This window comes from Setaria italica, chromosome I (genome assembly GCF_000263155.2).
Source record: "Setaria italica strain Yugu1 chromosome I, Setaria_italica_v2.0, whole genome shotgun sequence".
In the NCBI taxonomy this organism is placed as follows: Eukaryota; Viridiplantae; Streptophyta; class Magnoliopsida; order Poales; family Poaceae; genus Setaria; species Setaria italica.
This window is the reverse complement of record NC_028450.1, coordinates 41,438,122-41,462,286: the sequence shown is the minus strand read 5'-3', so window position 1 is coordinate 41,462,286 and position 24,165 is coordinate 41,438,122. Positions and strand designations below refer to the sequence as shown.

General features: G+C 46.0%; 6 protein-coding genes and 1 long non-coding RNA gene across 13 annotated transcripts; 2 read left to right on the top strand and 5 right to left on the bottom strand.

Annotated features, from left to right (window-relative positions):
* Nucleotides 1–935: 935 nt before the first annotated feature.
* Nucleotides 936–2,156, bottom strand: LOC101781797. Its single transcript, XM_004954334.3, has 2 exons — nt 1,824–2,156; nt 936–1,704 (listed from the first exon to the last, which is right to left on the bottom strand). The coding sequence occupies exons 1-2, from the start codon at nt 1,969–1,971 to the stop codon at nt 1,232–1,234; spliced, it is 621 nt and encodes a 206-aa protein (XP_004954391.1). The 5' UTR covers nt 1,972–2,156; the 3' UTR covers nt 936–1,231.
* A 1,161-nt stretch (nt 2,157–3,317) lies between these two features.
* On the bottom strand, nt 3,318–8,225 carry LOC101781394 (heavy metal-associated isoprenylated plant protein 9-like). Of its 5 annotated transcripts, XM_004954333.3 has the most exons (5): nt 5,529–8,225; nt 5,014–5,176; nt 4,746–4,863; nt 4,327–4,499; nt 3,318–3,656 (listed from the first exon to the last, which is right to left on the bottom strand). In XM_004954333.3, the coding sequence occupies exons 2-5, from the start codon at nt 5,020–5,022 to the stop codon at nt 3,456–3,458; spliced, it is 501 nt and encodes a 166-aa protein (XP_004954390.1). In that variant the 5' UTR covers nt 5,023–5,176; nt 5,529–8,225; the 3' UTR covers nt 3,318–3,455. The 5 variants fall into 5 exon arrangements, 1 of the variants encoding a protein (XP_004954390.1); XR_002676908.1 differs by lacking the exons at nt 3,318–3,656; nt 4,327–4,499; nt 4,746–4,863 and having other exon boundaries at nt 5,019–5,176; nt 5,529–5,618; nt 5,791–8,225; XR_002676909.1 differs by lacking the exons at nt 3,318–3,656; nt 4,327–4,499; nt 4,746–4,863 and having other exon boundaries at nt 5,019–5,176; nt 5,517–8,225.
* Nucleotides 8,226–8,339: 114 nt separating this feature from the next.
* On the top strand, nt 8,340–11,173 carry LOC101780986 (protein N-lysine methyltransferase METTL21A). 3 transcript variants are annotated; one of them, XM_004954332.3, is made up of 9 exons: nt 8,340–8,485; nt 8,694–8,760; nt 8,950–9,015; nt 9,271–9,364; nt 9,460–9,576; nt 9,755–9,855; nt 10,298–10,372; nt 10,453–10,545; nt 10,621–11,173. In XM_004954332.3, exons 1-9 carry the CDS (start codon nt 8,472–8,474, stop codon nt 10,879–10,881), a joined length of 888 nt encoding a protein of 295 aa, XP_004954389.1. In that variant the 5' UTR covers nt 8,340–8,471; the 3' UTR covers nt 10,882–11,173. The 3 variants fall into 3 exon arrangements, with proteins under 3 accessions (XP_004954389.1, XP_022680537.1, XP_022680534.1); XM_022824802.1 differs by lacking the exon at nt 8,340–8,485 and having other exon boundaries at nt 8,852–9,015; nt 10,621–11,146; XM_022824799.1 differs by lacking the exon at nt 8,340–8,485 and having other exon boundaries at nt 8,849–9,015; nt 10,621–11,146.
* Nucleotides 11,174–12,908: 1,735 nt separating this feature from the next.
* On the top strand, nt 12,909–17,737 carry LOC101780326 (protein LUTEIN DEFICIENT 5, chloroplastic). Its single transcript, XM_004954330.3, has 16 exons — nt 12,909–13,378; nt 13,470–13,695; nt 13,784–13,855; nt 13,954–14,064; nt 14,140–14,331; nt 14,426–14,587; nt 14,691–14,786; nt 14,863–14,964; nt 15,096–15,128; nt 15,214–15,294; nt 15,374–15,456; nt 15,862–15,993; nt 16,577–16,637; nt 16,793–16,858; nt 16,928–17,162; nt 17,351–17,737. Exons 1-15 carry the CDS (start codon nt 13,056–13,058, stop codon nt 17,123–17,125), a joined length of 1,938 nt encoding a protein of 645 aa, XP_004954387.2. The 5' UTR covers nt 12,909–13,055; the 3' UTR covers nt 17,126–17,162; nt 17,351–17,737.
* On the bottom strand, nt 17,287–19,201 carry LOC101768723. Its single transcript, XM_022828978.1, has 6 exons — nt 19,172–19,201; nt 18,348–18,791; nt 18,085–18,261; nt 17,877–17,946; nt 17,724–17,795; nt 17,287–17,602 (listed from the first exon to the last, which is right to left on the bottom strand). The coding sequence occupies exons 1-6, from the start codon at nt 19,199–19,201 to the stop codon at nt 17,547–17,549; spliced, it is 849 nt and encodes a 282-aa protein (XP_022684713.1). The 3' UTR covers nt 17,287–17,546.
* Nucleotides 19,202–20,871: 1,670 nt separating this feature from the next.
* On the bottom strand, nt 20,872–21,238 carry LOC105914670. Its single transcript, XR_001164362.3, has 2 exons — nt 21,079–21,238; nt 20,872–20,921 (listed from the first exon to the last, which is right to left on the bottom strand). It is a non-coding gene; the product is annotated as an uncharacterized LOC105914670 (long non-coding RNA).
* A 626-nt stretch (nt 21,239–21,864) lies between these two features.
* LOC101779914 lies at nt 21,865–23,853 on the bottom strand. The gene is made up of 5 exons (XM_004954329.2): nt 23,361–23,853; nt 23,063–23,121; nt 22,603–22,980; nt 22,404–22,506; nt 21,865–22,315 (listed from the first exon to the last, which is right to left on the bottom strand). The coding sequence occupies exons 1-5, from the start codon at nt 23,427–23,429 to the stop codon at nt 22,127–22,129; spliced, it is 798 nt and encodes a 265-aa protein (XP_004954386.1). The 5' UTR covers nt 23,430–23,853; the 3' UTR covers nt 21,865–22,126.
* Between the last annotated feature and the right edge of the window lie 312 nt (nt 23,854–24,165).

The following is a 24,165-nucleotide window of genomic DNA, read 5'->3' as shown; positions in this document are numbered from 1 at the left end:
AGGACGCCAGGCAGGACCTTGAGCGAAATCGGATGCTGCCATCTGCCAAGACGAACGTTCAAGATGAAGACGACGACGAATCACTCACAATGGCCACCCTCTGGTACTGTTTGGAGGAGGAGGGACTGGGACTGTTTGGTACTAGAGAGGCCGGTCCAAGACTGGTCAATCGCAGGGCTGCACGTACGGCGCGGCTGCTGCTGCGACTGCGAGTGAAGGACAGGGAGTGGGAGTGGGAGCGGCAGCACCGGAGCCCAGACTGGAAAACCAAACCCGGATGCAGACAAAGCGAGACCCATCTCGATTTTGCGACAGGCAGAGAGGAGGGCAAAGCGAAGCTGGCAAGGCATTGCATTGCATTGTGGAGTCCTGTCTGCTGCACTCTGCACTCTGCACTGCACCCCCCCACCTCACAGCCCTTTAGCAGCAGCAGCAGCCCCTTCGCCTCTCTTTCTTCTCTGGTTTGAACGAACGACCAATGGCTGGACCGACTGGAAAGGGGAAGAGGGACTCATCACCATCTATCTGAAAATTCAGGATATGAGCACCCGATCGATCAGTTTTGGTTGATGACCATTTCGTCGTCGCCACTCAACGAGCAGAGCTGGGAATCACAGACAAACCACTGTCAGACAAACAAACGCCAAGAGGGATGCGCATCCCGGCCCTGACGAATTACCAACTGCATCTTGCTACTGGCTGCTACTCCACACAATCGTACGCTACTTTGCAACTCCAGCAGATGCACGCTGCTAAACTGCATACCTTGCTCGTCAGAGTCGCAGCAGTTGTCATGACATGCCATGCTCTCAGTCCGGTCGCACACATCGACTGAGAAAAAGCAGTTCAAGGCTGCTCTCAAGCAAAGAACGGCGGAAGGAAACCTGCTGATTGCTCAACTTGCCGAAACACGTTAGTTTAGTTCTCTCTGCAAATTGGACATGTTCAAACATTGAAACCCATACTATAGTTACGTACGTACTTCGCCACACTCAAGTGCAAAATGTTACAGAGCAGTATGACATGACAGCAAGAGCTGCTGATCTCCCAACAAAAACATACACAACAAGTACCGCATCACGGATCAACCACACACAGATTACCGCTGACATACTCAAACTAACTGCCAGTAGTTACTCCATCGCCAAACACCCAAGTAGCTAGCTATAGGCACCTAGCGGGGATCATGTCTGCACTGTCTCCGCTGCTCGCCCTTCACGCCGCCGTCAGATCAGTAGGGCCATCCGCCGCCGTAGGCGCCATGGCCCAGCTGAGCCGCCGCCGGCGCCGTGGGGTACGCGTACGCGCCCCAGGCGCCGCCAGTGGACGCCGCCGGGTACGCGGACTGGTACGACGGGTACGCCTCCGGCTGCTGCACCTGCACGGCCCACGGGTGGTACGCCGGCGCCGGGGCGCCGTAGCCGTAGGCGCCGGGCAGCACCTGGTTGGCCCAGGCGGCCTGGCCGTGGCCGTGGCCGTACTGGCCCTGCTGCTGCAGGCTGCGGCGGAGCAGCTCCTCCAAGGCGGCCGCGGTGGCCTCCTTCTCGGCTGCCTTGTCTGCGGCCTGCGGCTTGAGGATGACGAGGCCGACGCTCTTGCCGGTGGCCTTGTGCAGGCGGCGGCGGAGCTTCTCGGGATCCGCCGTGGACGCCACCCGCAGCTCGCCCTTGGTCCACAGCGCCGACTGGTCCAGCGCCTCGATGCCTGAAAATGAAGGGCAAGAAGAGGATCGAGATGGATTAGGCACAGGGACAAGGGTGCTGATCGGACCGGCAGGTAGGCAGAAAGATGGACGAAAAGAGATCGGTGGTAGGAGTACGTACCGTGGTTGAGGGTGAGGTCCTTGACGCCGGCGCGTATCTTGTCGGCGCATCCGTCGCAGCGGCAGTGCATGGGCACCTTGAGCACGAAGGCCGTGGCCTTGGCGGCGGCCTCCTTGTCCCCGCCGTTGCGGCCGCTCTTCTTGCCCATGATCAGCTGGGTGGTGGTGGTGGTGGCGGCTAGGCTACTACCAGCAGAGACAGAGGGGGGAGGCGAACAGAGTGAGATCGAGCTTGTGTGAGCTGCAGTGGCTTCAGTGGTGAGGTTGAGGTGAGGTGGCCGGGGGAGGAGTGTGTTGCCGTGCAGGGGGATAGCGATGGCTGCTCTCCCTTCTCTTGGATTTTATAGAGCGGCAGGAAGCCGAAGCGGCGGAGCAGGGCGCTGGATGGCGAGTGGGCCACGTGGCCGGCTTCCGGGAAGATTCGTGGGCGCATGCAGGAGCGGACGCGTCGGAGCCGGGCCGAGCCCGTCGCGGGAGCTGAGAGACTTTGGTCAGTCAACGGCGCACACACGGGATGGACTGAGGACCCGGCCACCACGGCCAGCAGACGCGATGGGATTGGAACGGAGGCCGTTCGGGGTCCTCGACTCCTGGCTACCTTGCCATACAAGGGAAGCCCACGCCATACTACTATTACCCACTCAAGTCTCTGCTCGCTCCGTACGCTGCGTACGGCGCTCATCATGCTCCGTCTCAAGGTTCTCACCCTGCTGGTGCTACCAGCCTACCACTACCAATTCAAGTAGGATAGGAGAGTACTTGCCAACGTTTCAAGCAGATTCTCTTCATCTTTCTTTTAGCTATCTACTAACCCAAGGGGAAGAAAAGAACTCACACAAAAGGAGAGAAGAGAGCGAATCTAGAGAGATCCAGGTCATCGTGACCCGGAGAGGTACGGTGCATGTATGTACATGTGTACGTGTACGCGCATCACATGCCGCTCCCGTTGGGAGATCCAGCTCCAGCCTACGACTACTTTGCTCCGTCGCGAAGCATGTGGGGAAATTGCACGGAGCTTGCAGTTTGCAGGACCCAAAGAACAGCAGCCAGCGGTACTTGCTGCAGTAGTTTATACGACTCGCGGGCGCATTGACCGGCCGGGCTGCTAGCTTCCAGTCTTGCGAGATGCAGGATCACATTCACATGAATACCATAATAGTGGCATCGGCACCGCGTGATGGATGGATGGATGGTCTCGCAAACACCACGGCCAACCAACTCCGCACGTTCCAACCACTGTTTTAAAACAGAGCCAACGCCAGACCAAGAGAGGACGGCGCCGGACCAGCATATGCACCCACAAAAGGCCCTACTGTCAACAACAAGAAGACTACAAACCGGACGGACCCTGCCTTTGCGTGCTTGACGCGCTCGACCCGGCTTCCACGTCACTTCACGCCACTTGATGAGGGGGTGTCAATCCAGTGCATGTTGCCACCATGATTAGACTAAACCTCGACCATGAACGCACCAAGATTATAGAGTAGTTACGATCTTGCAACGAAGCAAAACGGAACCATGCATTCTATGTCTTTTAAAAACTGGAACCCATCTTCTAAACAAATGAGAGCCGCCTTAGGAGACCAGGTTGGGACCTCCACTGCTGTATGGTCACGCAGCATGAGCATGCAGCTCAGAGCTCGTACACCGCCAGCGTCCCGGTGATGTCCGACGCAGCCCACACGCCGGACGAGCTCCAAGGCGCTGACCACCGATACCAGCATCGCCCTGAAGGCACCGTCGTCTCGCTCCATGCCTCCTCGGGCAACGGCGGGGCGCTCGGGGTTACCGGGAACGACCTCGCGGCCTCCGGAGCGAACCAGCCAGAAGGAGCCTGCGGGAAAGATTCATTCATCAGTTCAGTTGGGAAATTCCAAATTCCGATCAGGCTTCTGACTGAGATGGATACAGTAGCAGCCTGGCAGATGGCCTACTAACCTACTATACTTCTCTTGCAGACAATGAGACAAGTTAGGGGCTGTTTGGATACGAGGTGCTAAACTTTAACAGTGTCACATCGGATGTTCGGATGCTAATTAGAAGGACTAAACATGAGCTAATTATAAAACTAATTGCAGAACCTTGTGCTAATTCGCGAGACGAATCTATTAAGCCTAATTAATCCATCATTAGCAAATGGTTACTGTAGCACCACATTATCAAATCATGGACTAATTAGGCTTAATAGATTCGTCTCGCGAATTATACTCCATCTGTGCAATTAGTTTTGTAATTAGCTTATGTTTACTACTCCTAATTAGCATCCAAACATCCGATGTGACAGGTGTTAAACTTTAATAGGGTGTTCCCAAACACCCCCTTAGTGGAAGTAGCCTGGATATGTGCTTCTAGCACAACATTGATAAACAAAACGAGACCCATTTGGCGGCTTATCTGACTAACTATTTTAAGTAGTTCAAAAACACGAACGGCTAATTTTCTTTTGGACAACAAAAGCAAGGATGTTCGACCCAAATTACAGGTGACAGTAACTTCCTTCATACCTTCTTGTTTTCCTGAGATGGTGCGGTGTGTCCGTCAGACAGGGTGCTTTGGGTAACTATTCCCACACACTTCTTTGTCACTGCATGAAACAGAGAACGGACCTTCTCCGGGTCCATTCTCCCAGTCACTTTCACCTCTCCTGTCCCTATCAAGAGATCAGTGTTCTCCACCCCTGCAGCACAGGGTTACGTGAAAAGGGATAAATTCAGATGACTTGAACACGCAGTCCTACAGAAGACATGCACAACTTGCTATGATAAAGAGATGCCGAGAGTGTCTGTTTTTTCCTTTTCTTTTGATGAAACTGCAGCAGATCTTACTATTATCCTGAACTATAAATTAAGGAACCAAAAGGGAGAACAAACAAAATCTTTTTGCAGCCAAGTAGGTCATGATAATAAAGGAAAAAAATCCATACCTTTTGAAAGACTAATCTCCTTCACCCCATCGTTGATTTTCTTGATACAACCGTTGCATTTGCAGTGCATGTCAAACTTCAAAACAAAAGTCTTCGAACCATCAATGTTGCATTGTTCCTGCAACAGAATGAGAAGAACAGCTCAGCAAATATATGAAGAAACGATTGCACATTGTTCCTGCTACAGAATAAGAACAGCTCAGGACATATATGAAGAAACAATTGCACTACACAAACACAAACTTAAAGATGCTTCAAGAGAACATACCTTTCGCATGATCACTTATGCCCTGCCTTGAGGTTGGTCCTGATACTTCAAGTACCCAGGAAGGATGTGATCATAAGTTATACTGAGAGCAAAAGGTGGATGGTTAAACAGAAAGGTTAGCTTTCCCTGTGGACTGTGGTTGGCCATCACCTTCTTTGACATCCTGCACAGATGAATGGGAAGTTTCCAATAAAAAATCAGCACAAATCATGCTTAATCTGACTTGGATGACCAGCAGTAGCAAAGATAGGTGTATACATATATGAACAAAACAATATGACCACCCATTTAGGTTTGAATTTGTGTAGCTACTTTGATCATATGGGTTTAAAATGCAATCAATAAAGAAATGCAGGAGTTTACCAATGCAATTACCAGTAGCAAAGATAGGTGTATACATATATGAACAAAACAATATGACCACCCATTTAGGTTTGAATTTGTGTAGCTACTTTGATCATATGGGTTTAAAATGAAATCAATAAAAAAATGCAGGAGTTTACCAATGCAATTACCAGCTTTAAGCTTGTTTTTGCTCTTATTTTTTTGCACGTTGTTGAACAGAACGTTGACTCCATACAGTACAGATATTACTCTCTGAGTTTCTGAAAGGAGGTAGGTTTTCTGTCAGTATCATTCAACAGTACGTTATGGGTTTTTATTCACTCACTTCGGTTAGGTCAACAGAGAGAACAATTTTTTCTACGTGTCATTCCAACATCTAATGCCATAACTACTCAAGTTATTCTTTGTGCCTTCTTCCTGGGAAACACTGACCTTAGGGTTCCTGGGTCTTAAAAACCTGACGTATATCCCATTAATCCTAGGGTTTGTCCCTAGCCAGAGCTCCAATAAAGATTTTGGGGGGGAATGGATGGGAATAAACATATTCCAACAGTAACTGGAAAACTTTGAAAGAACCTAGCTCTCGAAATTCGCGGCAATATTTCTCTGTTCTGCCATCTCATTTCCAGAAGTCGAAGGATCAGTCAGCACAAGTGGTTGACTAATTGTAATGCTTGTACTGACATGTATACAAGCTCTGGTAGCAGCTGCGCCAGCCACCAGGAAAACAGAGATTAACCTACCATTTGAGAAGTTGACAACCAGGGTTTGTTCACAAGATTTGAAAGGTCGTTATTTTTTTTCATTCCAAAACTTAGCCCATCATTGGATCTAATATCCCTTCTGTATAGTTTCATTAAATACTCAGATTGACGAATGGCAACTACCTCACATAAAAGGGTAAGTGACAGGGATTCCAGGAACTGACTTTACCAAGCCAAATGCTAGAGCAACTGTCTCTCGATGTTCCAAGCAGTCTTCTCCCAACACATCCTGCAAAGCCCAAATGCCTCGGCATGTCTTCAGGCATCCAATCAACCACCTTTGCCTGAGATTGGATCCGGGAAGTATTGGTAATTGCAATCTGACAAACATTACCGTTCCATGCCACTTTTAGCGGGTATGCCTGCGCTCAGATTTGTGCCTTATAGTCTTTCTCACCCTTGCAGCTACCTCTTTCCTCTTCTCATCAGAAAATAAGCCGGATAAAGTTAGCTTTTCAGGCTTGTAGGTAGTATCTAACTCAAGAAGTTGCTTCTCTACAAGCTTTCTAATCTTGTTATTTCCATGGACCTTGCATGCTGTCAGAAGAGATGACCATATCACACGATTTGCTTTGCAAGGCATATTTTGGATAAAGCTGTAAGCATCATCAAGCCGTCCAGCTCTTCCAAGGAGATCAACCATGCAGGCATAATGCTTGACATCTGGCCTGACACCGTACTTGTCCAACATTGAATTGAACATCTGCCATCCTTGTATGATCAGGCAACTGCGACTGCATGCACACAGAACACCCACAAATGTGATCTCATCAGGATGAAGCCCCAATGATTCCATTTCATCAAAAAGTGAAATAGCTTTCTCGCCATAACCGTGGTGAGCAAGTCCATGTATCATAGCATTAAACAACTCCACGGTCTTGAATTCATCAACGACTCCATGAAACACATCCATAGCTGTTTGTATGTACCCTTGCTTTGCATATATGTGCACGAAACTGGTGGCAACTCTTGCATTTCTGCTAATCACTCCATTCTGTTTCACACGACAATGAAGCCTTTTTGCCAGATCAATTGCACCATGCTGGACACAAGCTGAAAGCACCGTGACAACCGTCACCTCATCAGCCTCAAGTCCTGTCGCTTCCATCTCCTGGAACAACCGAAGTGCCTCATTGGATCTACCTGCCTGCACATATCCACCAATCAAAACTGTCCATGCAACCAAATCCTTATTAGGCATCTTATCAAATAACCTTTGAGCCACGTCGATCTCTCCAGCCCTTGAATACCCTGACAACATTACACTCCAAACCCTCACAACCTTCGCCTTCTCCTCAGACAAATCAAACACCTTCCTGGCGAGCTGCAATGCGCCACACTTCACATACATGTCCACTAGCCCAATTACTACCTCTCCAGAGTTGAACAATTTGAGCCTCAATGTCCTCCTGGCAACCCCATGCGCAGCTTTTGCCGCATTCAAATCGCCTAACTCAGCACAAGCGCCCAGCAACGCCGTGATGGTCCATCCGTCCATCCGGAACCCTCCGTCCACCATATTCCTTAACACACCGAACGCGCCGTCAATACATCCTGACTGCACGTATGAATCGATCAGAGTGTTGAACGACACGGTGTCCCTCACCGGCATTTCGTCGAACAGCTTGCGCGCGAGGGAGTGGAGACCGAATGAGGCGTAGAAATGGAGGATCGAGTTCGTGACGAAGATGTCCGAGGCGAATCCTGATTTGAGGACGAAGGCGTGGATGCAGAAGCCGAGGGAGGGGGACTCGTGGCGGGAGCAGGCTGCGAGTGCCGCGGAGAGGGAGTACGAGTTCGGGACGGCCTCCTGGTTCTGGGAAGCAGTGGCGCTGGTTGGCGAGGGCTCATGGTCGCGGAGCATGCGGAGGAAAAGGCGGAGGGAGGCTAGCGGGTGGCCGGCGCGGAGGTGTGGGCGGAGGAGGCGGGAGGCGGCGGCGGGCTGGAGCGGGAGGCCGAGGAGCAGAAGCTGAGCGTGCGCCTGGAGGGAGGGGCGGCGGCGGAGGGAAGCGAGGAGGGAGAGGTGGAGGAATCCACCGGGCGCGGCGGCGATGGCGCGGCCGGGGAGGCGGCGCATGGCAGGAGACGGGAGGCCTCGCGATGGCCCTGCGGTGGCGGGGTTGGAGTACGGCAGCGCAGCGCGGTTGCCTTTCCAGCGTTTGAATCGGAGACGTGAACGTGAAGCGAAGACGTAATGGAAGGAATACGTATCTGTTCACCTCGAGGAGATCGGACAAGGCCCGGCCCATCGAGCAGAACACAAACACCACCACGACTCCCTCGCTCTCCTCCCAGAACCCTCACCGCCGCCGCCCGCCGGAGCTCCGGTGAGGCAGTTCTCCGGAGGCCATGGACTACGACAGGTAAGGGCACTGACGGCATATCCTCCAGAATCACATCTCCACCTCCTATTCTTCAGGCATAGTTTAAGCGGAAAGGAGTTAGCGCTAAAGAGCGAATTGCATGGTGAATTGGTGATGGTGATTGATCTTGTTAGCAAGTGGCGTGCATGACGGTTGTAGTGTTTGCAAGTTTTCTTGTTTACATTAGTTTCATGTTCGCTGATTACAGGTTGAATTCGCCGAGCACATCGGCTATTTCGCTGGAAGTGATGGGCCACCGGCTACATATTGCACAGGTGAGGAGAACTGGAGAAGCAACAGAAGAATCTTGCTTTATGGTGTGATTAAAGATATATTTTTACACAAATTTGGGCTTTGCATCAGAAGGTGGATCAAGTTCATCTTCTGTTCAAGCTGTAGGGGTGATACTGAATGGTAGGTAATCTGAATTTTCTTGTGCTTCTGGACTCTTATCTTATTGACAGGATCCAAACTCTAAGCACCTTGGGACCACAGTCTGGGATGCATCAATGGTGTTTGTCAAGTTCTTGGTAATTTCTTTGAGTTCTAGGCCCTCCTGAACAAGTTGATGTGGAAAAATAGTCATGTGGACAAAAATAGATTTTTTTGTTTTTAAATGCGACAAAGTACATCCACTACACATAGACTTTGGGCTTTCGGTATCTTCGAAGCTTATTTGCTGAAGCAGATGTTAATGCTAGGATATGCTTCTCAGGAAAATGTCAGTTAAATTCTATGACCATCATCATGATTGACATTTTATGAGCCTGTCTACCACTCTGCAGGAAAAGAATAGCCGAAAAGGTCGGTTTTGTCCATCCAAGATGAAGGGAAAAAGGGTGATTGAATTAGGAGCTGGCTGTGGTCTAGCTGGGTTTGGTAAGCTCAATTCAACTGCCCATCAGATATTCAGATGTATATCTAATCCTAGTCCTAGTGGCTCTCTCTTTTAAAACTGTATGCTTGTCCTTTAGGAATGGCCTTGTTGGGTTGTGATGTTACAACAACTGACCAAGTCGAGGTGCTCCCACTGCTTATAAGAAATGTTGAACGTAACAAATCATGGATTTCGCAATCGAACTCCGACTCAGGTTTTGTTCATGGAACCATCTACTTTGCTACTCATAGCTGTAGTTTTGGAAGTAGTCATATGGTGTTGTAGTTTTGGAAATAATCAAGATTTAATTATTTCAATGGTTCATGTAAATGCATGGGGGTCATGTTATGTAAATTTTCCTTTAATTTTGACAAAGATACAGTGGCAAACAGGTTCCATCGGCTCAATTACAGTTGCAGAATTGGACTGGGGGAATAAAGAACATATCAAGGCTGTTGAACCTCCATTCGATTACATCATTGGAACTGATGTTGTAAGTTTCCTTAAGTTTTCTTATGCAGCGTCTTGAATCTTCTGAACTCTGCCTCTCAAACAGCAGATCCTACTTTCTGATCAATGCAAGCTTTCATACGACATGCCATTTCACTATTTTAGTTATTCTTTGATATATTGTTTGGTGAGAATTTATGTCACTGCAAATACATTTTACTTCAGATTTAATTTTAATCTTGTCATTTTTTGAATCAATTATAATCTTGTCATCTTTGTTACACAGCACACAGAGCAGCAAACCGTTATGTTTTCAAGATTTTTTTAAAGCAAAGATTTCATAAATTAGATTCATACCAAACGGTTTGAAATTAAAATCCAGGGAACAGATTTTTAGTAGAATAGTTTCTGGTTGATTGTAGCAGGATTGATGATTCAGGGATGATGAAGTGACTTACTTGCTGCTTCGTTTTGCCATGTTCAAGGTTTATTCAGAGCACCTGTTGCAACCTCTAATGGAGACAATTACTGCATTATCTGGCCCTAAAACAAAAATATTGGTAGCTCCTATTCTCCTTTTCAGAAGTTATTTTTGTAAAACAATGGCTTGAGAACTAATGAGCTGTTGTTTGCTATCCAGCTAGGATACGAGATCCGTTCAACCACAGTCCATGAAAAGATGATGGAAATGTGGAAAAGCAATTTCGTCGTGAAAACTGTCTCTAAATCAAAGGTAAGGATCATTGAACCCTCATGATCTTGTATTCATGTTTGCATCAGTTGTAAAGATGCTTATATTCTGAGACAGATGGATCCAAAATATCAACATCCTAGCATACATCTCTACATGATGGACCTGAAAGCACCATTGTTCACTGAGGCTGGGGCTAGTGACAATGGGAACGAGGAGGAAGAGGATATTTTGAATCCAGGGGAAGATGAAGATCCTGAAGTGAAGAGTGAACCTTGTTCTGGCTCACTAGAAGCTAATAGCGGTAGTCTGGATGAATGGGACATCAGAAGATGCGGGGCTATGGCTGCAAGGCTTCTTAAGGATGTGAAATTGTAATGTGAGACTTGGATCTGAATTCTTGAGCAGCTGATGTTGTTGTTCCTTTATACCTTGTTGTTCCTTTAAGAGGACAGCGGGTGTTGTACTTTCTCCTTGGAGCACGTTGATTTTCCTTTTTAATGTTTTCATTTCAATTTAGGAGAAGAACTCTGCACCTCTTTGATTTCGTCCTTGATCATTTAATTTTGGCACTGTTATACTGGGCATGGCATAGTTCAGATTTGTTGGTCCTTGTTCCAACATGTATTCATATATTCTCTTGGAAAAGAGTAGACAAGCCTTTCTGTCACGATTAGAATTTCTGCTGTTTCTTCCTTACGTTTGTGGAAGCCCAGGCCCAATCCGGCTCCTCGATGCGTCTTCGGCTTCCCGCTCACAAGCCACGCGCTTCTATTCTTCCGTTCCCGCTCGAACCCAAATCGAAACCTCCCCCCAATTTCAATCCGGGAGCGCAAGGGTTCGTCTCTCCCATGGCGATCGCCGCCGGTGAAGCCCTAGTCCCTCCTGGAGCAGGCGACTCGTGAATTCGCAGCCGCGGCAGCGCAGCAGGCAGGAGGCGGCGGGGAGGACCGAGCGCCTTCATCGACCGATCGATCTCCTCTCCTCGGACTACTCAAGTTGGAGGTATATTTCCATCTCTCTCGTCGCATCTGTTCACCATCGGTTGCGGTCGTTTCAATGGTATGAAATGCCCGCTGATGTCACCGTGCGTGTTCGTTGCGAGCTCGTGCCACGGTCGATTTGACTGCGCTGTCGCTTGCTTGTGCGATTTCTAAGTAAGTGTTTGGATTAGTTCGGACTAAAATTTATATCACATCGAATATTCGGAGGCTAATTAGGAGGACTAAACATGAGCTAATTATAAAAGTAATTACACAGATGGAGGCTAATTCAGAATCTATTAAGCCTAATTAATCCATCATTAACACATGTTTACTGTAACATCACATTGTCAAATCATAGACTAATTAGGTTTAATAGACTCGTCTCGCAAATTAATCTCCATCTGTGCAATTAGTTTTGTAATTAGTTTATATTTAATACTCCTAATTAGTACCTAAATATTTGATGTGACATAAATTTTAGGAAGTACTAAAGAAACAAACACACATTAGGCGATCGGGCGAGATTGCCTGCATTTTGTGATCTTCTCATCCGCACTCCTGCACAACAAGCACCGCACAGGTGATCGCACACTTTATGCATAGCTGGGAACCTCTGCAGGTTGCTGCCCTTGGCACCTAAACCTTGTGCTGCAACTCGCTCCAGTGTCCTGGGATCCGCCCTTTTACCCTGAGCGATGCTTTTTTTTTTTTTTGCCTGTGCGGTGGAACCAATCAGTGTCGTGATTCATGCTCAGACAGCACAGTGTGAGGAATACATTTCATTTCATTTCATTGGGAGTGTTCTTCAGTTAATTTTCTTTTTCTAGTTGTATTAAATAATTCTTTTTCTTATTGCACTTCCCAAGTTCGCTGCTCCAGTTCTGAAAAAGTTTTACTATTAGTATTACAGTTAATAAAAGGGGTTGAAGCGATGCAAAACCAAGGTAACGAGTGAAAAACCAAGGTAAGACGGAAAAAACAAGAAGGTAATGAGTGAAAAACCAAGGTAAGACACTAAGACGGAAGGCTTTGTTTTTGTCCATGACAGGTTTGATGCCAGGCGATTTGCAATAAAATTAACTTGTTACAAGGGAAATCTCCAAACGAAATACTCTTTCCGTCCCAAATTGTGGGTCGTTTTGACTTTTATAGATTCAATAAATATCATTATACATCTAGATATAGTAGTATATATCTAGATGCATAATTATATTATGAATTTTAAAAGGTCAAAACGATATAAAAGGAGACACATGAAATGATTTTTTATAATTTTCGTTAGACTTTTGGACTGGACTTGGAGCCTGGCTTCCACGTCACAAGATACCGTTGCCTGTGGACAACAGATTCCGTCAGACAAGCCAAACGCCATCCCTCTCTCCCCCCGCGGCGCGGAAGATGTCAGGGCCGGCCGGCCGTCTTGCTCGTCCCGGAGGCAGCAAGGCAACAAACGGAGCACCCAACCCCACGTACTGCCCGCCTCTTCCACCCTCTCCCCGCTCCACCTCATCCCCCACTCCTCTCTCCTCTGCGCTTCCACCCCCACCGCTTGTTGCCACACTTTCCATGTCACCGCACCACTGCTTCGCCGCGACGATGACGCCCGCCATGGCCGCCACCACGGGCAGCGCCGGCCTATCGTCCGCTCCCCCGTTCCGCCTCCTCGGCTCCAGCTCGAACTCCGGCTCTGGCCCGGTCCAGCTCCGTCTCCCTCCTGCTGCCGCCTGCCGTCGTCGCTCGCTTCTCCGCTGCGCCGCCTCTGGTGGTGGTGGTGGTGGTGATGGCGCCGGCGCCGGCGGGTCCGACCCGGCCCTTGAGGAGCAGAGGCGGCGTCAGGCCGAACTGGCCGCGCGCATTGCGTCCGGCGAGTTCACCGTCCAAGGCCCTGGGTTAGCGCCCCCCTGTTCCTCCTCTTTCATTTCTATACGGGTTAATTTGTGCTCCTCCCGTACTGATTTGGTTTGAAATTCGGGGTTTTAGATGGATTGCTCCTCTCGTGGGGAGGCTGTCCAAGCTGGGGCCGCCGGGGGAGCTCGCCGCCGCGCTGCTCACGAGGCTGGCGGGCGCTGGCGCGGCGCGCGGCGGGCCGGAGATTCCGCAGGCGTTGGGATCGATCAACGCGGTCGTAGGCCAGGCGTTCTTCGTTCCCTTGTACGACCTCTTCCTCACCTACGGCGGCATCTTTCGCCTCAACTTTGGGCCTAAGGTGACACGCAATCAACCAGAATTTGATTCCCAATCCCATATTGGGGTGTCAGCTTGTTGCTAATGATTTGATGTCTTGTGTTCTCCAGTCGTTTCTTATTGTCTCTGACCCGGTTATAGCTAAGCACATCCTGAGAGACAACTCCAAAGCTTATTCCAAGGTATGGCTATCAATCTGGACGCATGCAACTTGATTGTGTCTATCAAATTTTCTTTCCATCCCTGAGTTGACCGTGCTATTTGATTGTGGCTGATGCAGGGAATTCTTGCGGAAATATTGGAGTTCGTGATGGGTAAAGGTTTGATTCCAGCTGATGGGGAGATTTGGCGTGTTCGGAGGCGTGCTATTGTTCCCGCATTGCATCAGAAGGTACTAGCTATCTAGTTATTAGCAAGGTTTAGTGTATCGGTTTCTTTGTTTACTCACCTGAATTTTACTCTGCAGTATGTGACTGCAATGATAAGTCTCTTTGGAGAAGCTTCGGATCGGCTCTGCCAGAAATTGGACAAAGCAGCATCAGATGGGGAGGATGTGGAGATGGAATCTTTGTTCTCTCGACTAACATTGGATGTCATTGGGAAGGCAGTGTTCAATTATGACTTTGACTCACTATCTTATGACAATGGAATTGTCGAGGTTCTTATTCAGATTTTGTTCTATTTTGTTCCATTCCTCTATGCTTCTTCTTGCCTGTAACTTTTACCCTTTTTTATTGCGGGACGATGATCAGGCAGTGTATGTAACACTAAGGGAAGCAGAGATGCGTAGCACTTCTCCTATACCAACCTGGGAAATACCCATATGGAAGGACATTTCCCCACGGCAGAAGAAGGTCAATGAAGCTCTCAAGTTGATAAATACTACTCTCGATGAACTAATTGCCATATGCAAGGTACATCTTTTTTTTAGTACTTTGATCTTACTGTCTTACATGTTTGGATTTATAAAACATCATGAGTTCATGACAGTAATATTGCCTATTGTTGCTAATGCAGAGACTGGTAGAGCAAGAAGATCTTCAGTTTCATGAGGAATACATGAATGAGCAAGATCCTAGTATTCTTCACTTTCTCTTGGCATCCGGAGATGATGTATGATGTAAAATGTGAATTGCTCTATATATTTCAACTTTCTCATCTTCACATAGCTTCAATCCATCTATCATAGGTTTCCAGTAAGCAACTCCGCGATGATCTGATGACAATGCTCATAGCTGGTCACGAGACCTCTGCAGCAGTCTTGACTTGGACATTTTATCTTCTAACTAAGGTATGCGACTATCAGAACTGAAAACTCACTGCTTTATTGCATTGGTGTTTATTTGATTATCTTCATAGCTCATTTGTATTAAGCAATTAATATTAAGGTACTTACCTTTTTATCTGATTGGTACCCTGCAGTATCCAAAAGTAATGGCCAAGCTCCAAGATGAGGTAGACTCACGTTTTTTTTCCTTTTAAGATGTTTTTTCTCTGCTTCCAAAATTTTACGAATGACTAGTATCACTCAATGCCACAGGTTGATAGTGTTTTAGGTGACGGTTTGCCAACAATTGAGGATGTGAAGAAACTAAAGTACACAACTCGAGTGATTAATGAAGTAAGAAACTAACAATGCTATCTCATGGAATATTAATTGATCATTGAACAAGAATGTCACAAAATCATTTTTGCTGCAGTCATTGAGACTATATCCACAGCCGCCGGTTTTAATTCGCCGGTCGCTTGAGGATGATGTGCTGGGAGGGTACCCAATTGGCAGGTAATTTGTTTCTAGCAGAATTTAGAAAATATTCAAGTCGCAATGTCTGTAAATATTCATGGCCCTAGTAGTTACCCTTAAGTTTAGGCAGTTCCTGCTGTTGTTGAAGTTATATAAAGAAGGTAGTTTTAGTTTTCAGACAATTGTGAGGACTTTTTTTTACAAGAATTGTGAGGACTTATTTAGCACCACAGTAGTAATATATTAATTTAAAATTCTATATAAAACATGCAAACCTACCGCTTTTGTGCGGTCTGTTTATAGCAAAATATTTTATTTTCTGCTTTCAAAATTCCATTGCTGTTGGATTAACTTGATTTAATAGCTGAGGATATTTGGATACATGTTACACTCGTGCTTTGGTGTTACCATCTGAAATGTTTTTGTTTCTTTTATTTGTTTAAGAGGAGAAGACATTTTTATTTCTGTCTGGAATCTTCACCACTGCCCGAAGCACTGGGATGATGCAGAAGTTTTCAACCCAGAAAGATGGCCTTTGGATGGACCAAATCCAAACGAGATAAACCAAAATTTCAGGTTCCCTCTCTATCACTGTACTGAAATGCACTTATAGTATACTGCTATCTTTTGGTATGCTGTTTTTTTTCAATCTAGTTATCCACATCTGAGTGTTGTTTTGATTGGAAGAACAGAGACATTTGAATGTTCTTATCCTCTGGTTGTTCTCTGAAGAGAATTTTTAATCTTTTGGATACTGAGTTCCAAAGTTATTTGGTCATTACCTCATGACTAATTATTACTTTTCAACTTTCTTGCATGCATGGACTTCTCAAAAACGGTTCATATTGTTTGTGGTACTAGTTCTGAGTTCTTACATAGTACATGGTTTACCAGAAACATAATAAGATCAACTCGATGGATGGTGGATATATTTTTAATGATGCAGCAGAATATATGGGCTTATTCAAGTCTGCTGATTGAGATTATGTGTCACTATTTTATTAGCTTAGGGCAACAGGGTGGGAATACTTAAATTTCCTTTTAAGAGCGTATATTTCCTTTTAGTGGCTGATTATACCTGTTGCCTACCACCATGTTGATTAATGCCTGAGGATTGGTTTAATCACTGTGGGATTCACGCAATCTCTTGGATTTTCAGTTACTTACCATTTGGTGGTGGACCAAGGAAATGTGTTGGTGACATGTTTGCCACTTTTGAGGTAACTTTTTTTTGATTTTTATACCTGGTTTCTTTTTTTATTTCAAGCTTTTGCAAGCCCAATATCTCATTTCATTATATTAGCAACAGAATGATCACAGTAGAGCTTGCACGACATTGAACTCAAAATAACATAGGCATACTGGGTCATTGCAGAATGTGGTGGCAACAGCAATGCTTGTCAAGCGATTTGACTTTCAGATGGCTCCAGGAGCACCTCCGGTATGCCTCTACCAGTTTCTGATTCCTTATAGTTAATACTGTATCCATTATTTATGATCAATATGATAGGTTGACATGACAACTGGAGCAACAATTCACACAACTGAGGGGTTGAAAATGACTGTTACTCGGAGGACAAAGCCACCAGTAATTCCAAACCTGGAGATGAAAGTTGTTTCTGATTCACAAAAACCCACACGTTCTACTCCAATGGTTGTTAGTGCTGCTACTGTTGCTTCCGGAGAAGATCAAAGGGAACTCTCCTGATTTATGCAGTTTCAAATTGGACTGGCATACAGAATGAGTATGTTCTTTTAATTCTCCTCAGATTCAGTTACTTATTTCTCTAAAGTATTTTTGACTTGGCATGTGCATTAACTCACATTTTTCTCACTTCTCTTCCATCTTGGCATATTTCTACTGAAAGATTATTTTAAGCATATCTATTTATATTGCTCTGGAAATATTTGACTAGTTTGCAACATTTGGTAGCGCAAGCAGTGCAACACAGAGAGTAAGTTTCCTGGTGTGGTACTTTTACAAGGAAAAGATCTCAAACTCTTCCGGGCTTATTTCTGCCGATTCTGGAGCGCACTCCTACTGATTGTAGATCTGCTTGCTGCCACTCAAAAGCACCATGGACATATTTACAAGAAGTTTTGGCTTCCGAGCATGGACTGCTGCCCTTCTAAATCTTCAGCAGGCCTTCCAACTCGCGAAGAACATCAGCACGGGTAATTATACCTGTTGATAGTGTGTCGAACCCATTAAGCTTGCAAAGTTACCAATGTTAAGGATAATACAAATCAAGTATGCATACATGCAGTCCTTTTGTCTCTTAACTGTTCGCCATTCTGAAACTCACCTATTACTTGTTCATCCTGATTTACAATTGGTACTCTGTGGATCTTCTTCTTGAGCATCAGAACCGCAGCATCTGTAGATGTTACACATGTACTCTTAGATCTAACTTAAAGCATACGTGGAAAGAAAAAGGTGATATGAAAACAACAATTACCCATCACTGTTTTATCTGATGCTAGTGTGATGGCTGAAGAGGTCATTACTTCTTCAATCTTTGTTTGTGGCTGTTACAAGCAGCAATAGATCAGTAGACGGAATGGATTTTCTCCTTCGCTCTTGTATGAAATTAGCAACTTGTTATGTGTGTGCTTGCGCCCAAGTTGTGTGAGAGAGACTGAGAAAGAGGGGAAGGGAGAGCTGACCCCATGGGAAGCTTTGGCCCGGTCATTCTTGACGACTACCCCAACACATCTGAGGCTGCTGTCTACGACTGGAAGCCCTGACACGGCCTCAAAGTGGCATTCGACCTCCTCTAGTGTCTGCTCTGCTGTGGCCACTAGCACAGGTGTTGACATGGTCTCACTCAAGAGAGCCACGCGCTGTATTCACCGCTCAGAGTTCAGCTAGAGCTGAAGGAGATCAAGACAGATAACAATGACAGCTTTAAGAATTCCAGATCAAGTACCTGATCTCCTTCTTGGACAGCCTCCTGTGACTCAAGGTAGGCACGGAGATCATCGTAGCTGAGAAGGAAGGGGTTCTCAGGCCACTCGCCTGAGATGATCGCCTCAGGGTTCTCGTCAAGCTCAAGCCGGACGCTGGCGTCGACTTTCGTTGACGCTCTGCACTGAAAGGTTGGTGATCCCTTTGCAGCACTTCTCCTAGTTCTTGTGTTGATCTTTGCATGAACACCGCGGGTCGTACCCCATGAACACGCGGAATGGCTCCCCCGCCAACGGCAGCAGCGGCGCTGGTGACATGGATGGGCGCGGGAGGTGGGGTGGGGTGGAATGGGATGGGGGCGGAGATGGAACGGGCGTGGGGTGTGCCGGGCCGTTAATGGGCGGGGGACCGGAGATCGGGAGGTGGGGCTTGAGCTATAGATGGCGAAGGGGGCGTGAGGGGATTCCTTTCAGTTTCACCGGCGGATGGAGAAAGGATCTGCCGTGCCGGTGCCATGGCCTGTTTTCGGTGGGCACTCGCTCCTAAAAATAAGGCGCGTCCACCCGCACGCACATAGGTCAATAGCGCGTGGAACCAGGTGGGGGTGGGGTCAGTGGTCAGCGACGCGCGGGGGCGGGGATCGCGGTGGGAGGTAGCAGCGGCGGTCTCGTGCTGGCAGTGGCATGCATGTAATCCAATCCAGCTGCGGGGAGATGTCGGTGGTGTGAAGCACCGAGCGCGTGCGCGGCGGGGTTGCGGGCTGCTGCCGTGGGATTTCCGGGGATGGATGTGGGACTGCGGACTGGACATTTGTGCTGTGTGCGCATCGCACGCGGCAGAACTCACAGGCCGCGTGGGCTCAAGGGGGTGCCGCATCGCTGGAAGCGGGTGCACGGCTGGACGCCTGGACGGGCCATGTGCTTCAGGGGAGCACTTTGCAAACTGAATTTGGCAAAAGCGATTTCGTCGTGTGCACCCTAAACCCTATACATAAGCTGCGTCAGTAACATAATAACATTGTTTCATAGCAATTTAGGTAAGTTTTGGCCTCAAGATTTTGTTTTATGTTGTTAAATAATTGCATATAACTTTTTGTGATAAATTATGTGGATAAATTGCACCATATCAATAAGGATGAGAGAAAACTATTGGATATACATATTTTTGCGCATAAGTCGTGCTCATAATTTTGTATATGTTGACAAGTTATGGAAATAGATAATTTTATATTTTTTTGCGTATAAGTAATACATATAAATTATTAGTCATGTTGATAAGTTTGCGTAAGAATGGTTGTTTTCACAACATTTTTGACATATTTTTATCATGTTAAAAAGTTAGGCTTAAAGATTATTACACATATTTTTTTTTTTGCATAAGATAGGCAGATAAATTTTGCTCATATCAACAAGTTATGTCGAGAGATTATTGCATATTTTTTGTGTGCATAAGTTATGTAGATAAATTCTGTTCACGTCAATAAGTTAAATTGAGAGAATTGTTTTATATATTTTGTGCATAAGGTATGGGATAAATTTTGATTATTTCATTAAGTGAGGCAAGTGATTTTTTTATATATATTTATGTGCATAAGTTATTGGGTATGTCAAACTTAGGGATATAACTTTACATGACTATTTTTTCATATATTATATACAACTACTGCCTACTGATCGTAATTTGCAGGGCGAATTTGAAATGACAGGTGCCTATGCCCAGGTCGAGCAAGAATTGAGATCAGTATTTTATGAAAGAGAAAGAAGGTTCAAAGTTATATATAACAACTTGGATATACATTTTTTGTTAGCTTGAATGCTTTTCTGAGTAATTTTTGTATATAAGTATATATATTTTCTTGTTGAAACTAGCTTTTACCACCCAATTTTACTCCCCCTCACCCAACCCCCAAATGATTTGCCAGCAAAAGAGAATTCAACAAAAATAAAGAAAATAGGTCTATGGGACGCTGGACGAAGCTCATGGCGCGTGGTAAAGAAAATGCGCGGAAAGAGAAAACAACAGCCGAGGGTTGCGTGCCCGCGGAGCCGTACATCCAAAAACGGAAAGCTACTAGTATCCGAGAAGGGATATGTGTCTCGGTCTGAAATCGATGGCCGCTACCTCTGCCAGACGAACCCGGGTCGGTGCTCGCCGCGAGGGGAAGCAGATCGTTGTTCCTTGTGGTTCGACTACGACGGCACCCCCATGGCCCGTCGATAAGCATCACATTGCTGCTTTTGTTTTACCTTGGGTGCGTAAAGACTGGGACTTCTGCGATCTTGTGATGCTTGAGAACTCATCGATGTTCTAAAAAATTCCTAAGGATCAAGCAATTGCAAGTGCCAAGAACTAGTCAACGTTCTAAAAAAAATGCTAGGGATCAAGCAATTATCGTATGGCATGCAAAGCATAACTAGTATCGCACAGGAGCAGACGAGCAGAAACAGCGGCCGTGCTCACCTTTGAGCGTAAGAGGCCGTGCTCGTAGTGTCATTTCGCGTTGCTGCTGCTCAGCCCAGGCAGCCACAGCCATGTCACCACGTTGGTCGAAAGCTTTTCGCTTCTTCATTACCCACTCCATCCATGCTTGAGAAGCCTGGTTCAAAGAGAGGACGGTTTTCAGAACAGCAGGAATGCCACTTTCAAACAACATGGTATATTTTCTTCTCGAACACAAAGAAAAATTTTCTCGAACACGAAATGATAGGAGCATGTAATGAAAGGATAAATAAGTGAGGCAAGGAAATTCAGACCTTCATTGGATTCACATGATGCTCTCTATCATATGCTCTTCTCCTTTCATCATCAATCAACAGCTCATATGCTGCTTGGATTTTGATGAACCGGGCTTCAGCAGTTTCCCCTTCCTCAAGGGTTCCCTTGCCATCATAAACTGTAATGGAATGGCATAATCAGATGGAATAAACGAAGATATTTTTTATTCACTTACTGTGTGAGAAATAGCATCAATCCACAAAAAGGTAGCCGCACCTATATTCCTATGACACTAATTCCTGCCCCTAATTGATTGGTTTAGCTGTCGGTAAACCACAGCTAGCCACAGACTTCACTTGCCCGGAGTATTTTGATTAGTCTTCAGTTTATATACTAGTGCATATTCTCCAGGCAGTAGGCTTTAACAAGATACTTAAGGCATTTATGTAGGTTAAAACATGAATGGAAGAATCTGATCATTAATCCACCACAAGGCGAGAAACTCTGATGCACTACCACTGCGGCGCTAGATTACACACAAACTATACAACTGCAGCTCAGGATAAGAAAATTCATTTGCAATGCCACATATTTATGCATGGAGAATCCGCTAAATACTGGGTTGTGCTATAAGACAAAGGAATACATAAATCTTCAAGGAAAAATAATATTTGTGATCCGCTCTTTGCAGTGCATAAGCAATTGGTGCTTTACTGGCCTCCACAAAATGTTACTGAATTTCACTTCTTTTCTGTTCATGTGTTGGTTGCACCGATGCATTCTTGCAGCATATGTAAAAGAATTGCTTTTCACTTGCAGGAAGAAATATCAACCAACAATCAGGCATTTTATTACCTTTGTAATAAACGATATAAACTTATATTTACAATTTACAGGGATGAACATGTACATATTCAGCAGATCAACCCTATCCTAAAATGCCCTTCTGCAGTCTACAGTGTGGATGACTCAGCCACACGGTGAGCTTCGTTCAGTACTGAACCCGAACCTGGTCAGGTGCACATATCTAACTGAAGCTCTTGCAGTGCTGTATCAGTTTGGTCTTCAGAGAGTTGTAAATATAAGTCATTTCTTTTTGGTACCACCATCAGCATACATGGCTCTTTCACACTGCGCGACATTTTCAACCTCCGAGGGCGGTGGCGGTAGGACCTCATCCAAGATGTTGTCTGGCACGCCACCGTGCTTCACCAGCTTACTGGTGTACAAGAAGCTCTTATTTGAGTTCAGAAGGAGGTTATCCAGAGTGCTTGGCTGGTAAGAAGACAGATACTATCAAAATCAAATTGAAGTTTACATGCAAAAATGTACGTAAGACGGTAAGAGCAAACTAGGAATTTACCATGATGGTTGTGTGAATGCTGTCCATAAAACTGCTGTCAGATGATATGGCCGAGCTTGCCTTCCAAATAGATTTGTTTAGCTGCTGTGCTTGCTTCTCTGACCTGGAAGCAGCAGACATAGTCAGTTTTTTTTACCCCCTTTCGACAACCAAGGATATGGGATCACAGAATGCATTACTATGAAACAGCATACGCTACCTTGAAGCAATGTTCGATTCTAGAGCAGCTCGAAGGGCCTTTGACGACGATAACATATGGAGCAACTTTGCAAACGCCTCAAAAGTAGATAGATTGGATGGCACATCCAAGCCCAGTGAGTTATAATAGTAGGTAGTAATGGCAGTAACACTTGTCTTTAATAGTGATATTCCTCTTTGCAAATATTGATGCTTTTCCATGGAGTGGGAAGATGCACCAGAAAAGTTGAAGCTATTGCTTCTCTTCGAATCAAAAGAGTGTTTCTTGACAGAATCGATAGAGTCGACACCAAAGTTAGCCGGGCCACTTTCTGTCAATGAACTTTCCTCACCACCTGTGCATACATTTTTCCTAGGTATGAAAAGTGGGTAAACTTTGCTGAAAAGAAGGAAAAATGTCATGTTAGTAAAGGTCTTATATGTTCACGATAGAGAGCTGCTGCTTTTACTAGATACAATACCTCTGGGACTGTCGTGTACTCCAGTAAGAACTTCGCTGCCAAATTTGTGAGCATGAACCCTAATACATCACGTTACAAATATGTTAGCCAATGAACCAACTTGGTAGCCTTCAAGGTGCTACTCATGCACAACACATCTAAACCTGTACAACTTGCAGAATACACATGCACACTATTTACATAAAAAGGACAGGTGAAGATACGTGCTATTAAACTGACAGGACTAAGCAATTGATGTTTCCTAATCTGGTATTGCAATTACTCCAATGCAGGATTCAGGCAGTGAATTGGATCTTACCTTAAAGCCTGATACATGAAGAGCAGGTGCAGATAGGATATGAACTGCAATATTGATGAAATGTAGCATGTACCTGAAACAATACTGAACTTAAGTTTCACTAGTTCTGAGCCAATATCAGAATTTTTTTGGAATGCGTTATAGTAAATAATCTCTACAACCCAAGAACATAAGATTTCAACTTCTCAAATGGCTGTTGATAACAAGGAGGGCTACCGGTTTCATGCTCACAAAAAAATTCTGAAACGAAACAACCAAAAAAACACCGAAAAAATTCCGGAAAAATCCCAAAAGCAAAAAAAACAGCAACGAGGATGGGGGATCGGGGACTGCGAGAGAATAATCGAGCCGTCGCGCGCTCGTGAATCCGCGCGACCACTCGCGTCGGATCCGATCCGATTTCGATTTCTACGAGGCCACTGAGGTTTATGCTTTGCCCCGGGGGAGAGCGACAGCAAGAACAGAAGGCGTTCTGTTTGCGCTTGCACCGGGTGTGGCGCCCAGTAATCAAAAAGCTAGTGGCGGTGGGGGGGGGGGGGGGGGGGGGGGGGGGCGGAGTTAAAATACTTCCTGTTCAGCCTGATCCAGATTCGTGGGGAGAAATGCACCATCGTGGAGTCGCCCGGATGCTTTGGTCCACGGAAGCAATCCGATTGTACCGTCGTCAGCTGCTCAGGGACACTCGCTGGTCCTTCTCACTCCAGAGAGGGGATGAGCGGGATGGAACTGACAAGCTATTGTTCTCTTTTTCTGTACGCAATAAACGGAGATTCGGTGAAAAGCCCGATCCTATCTAAGAAAAATG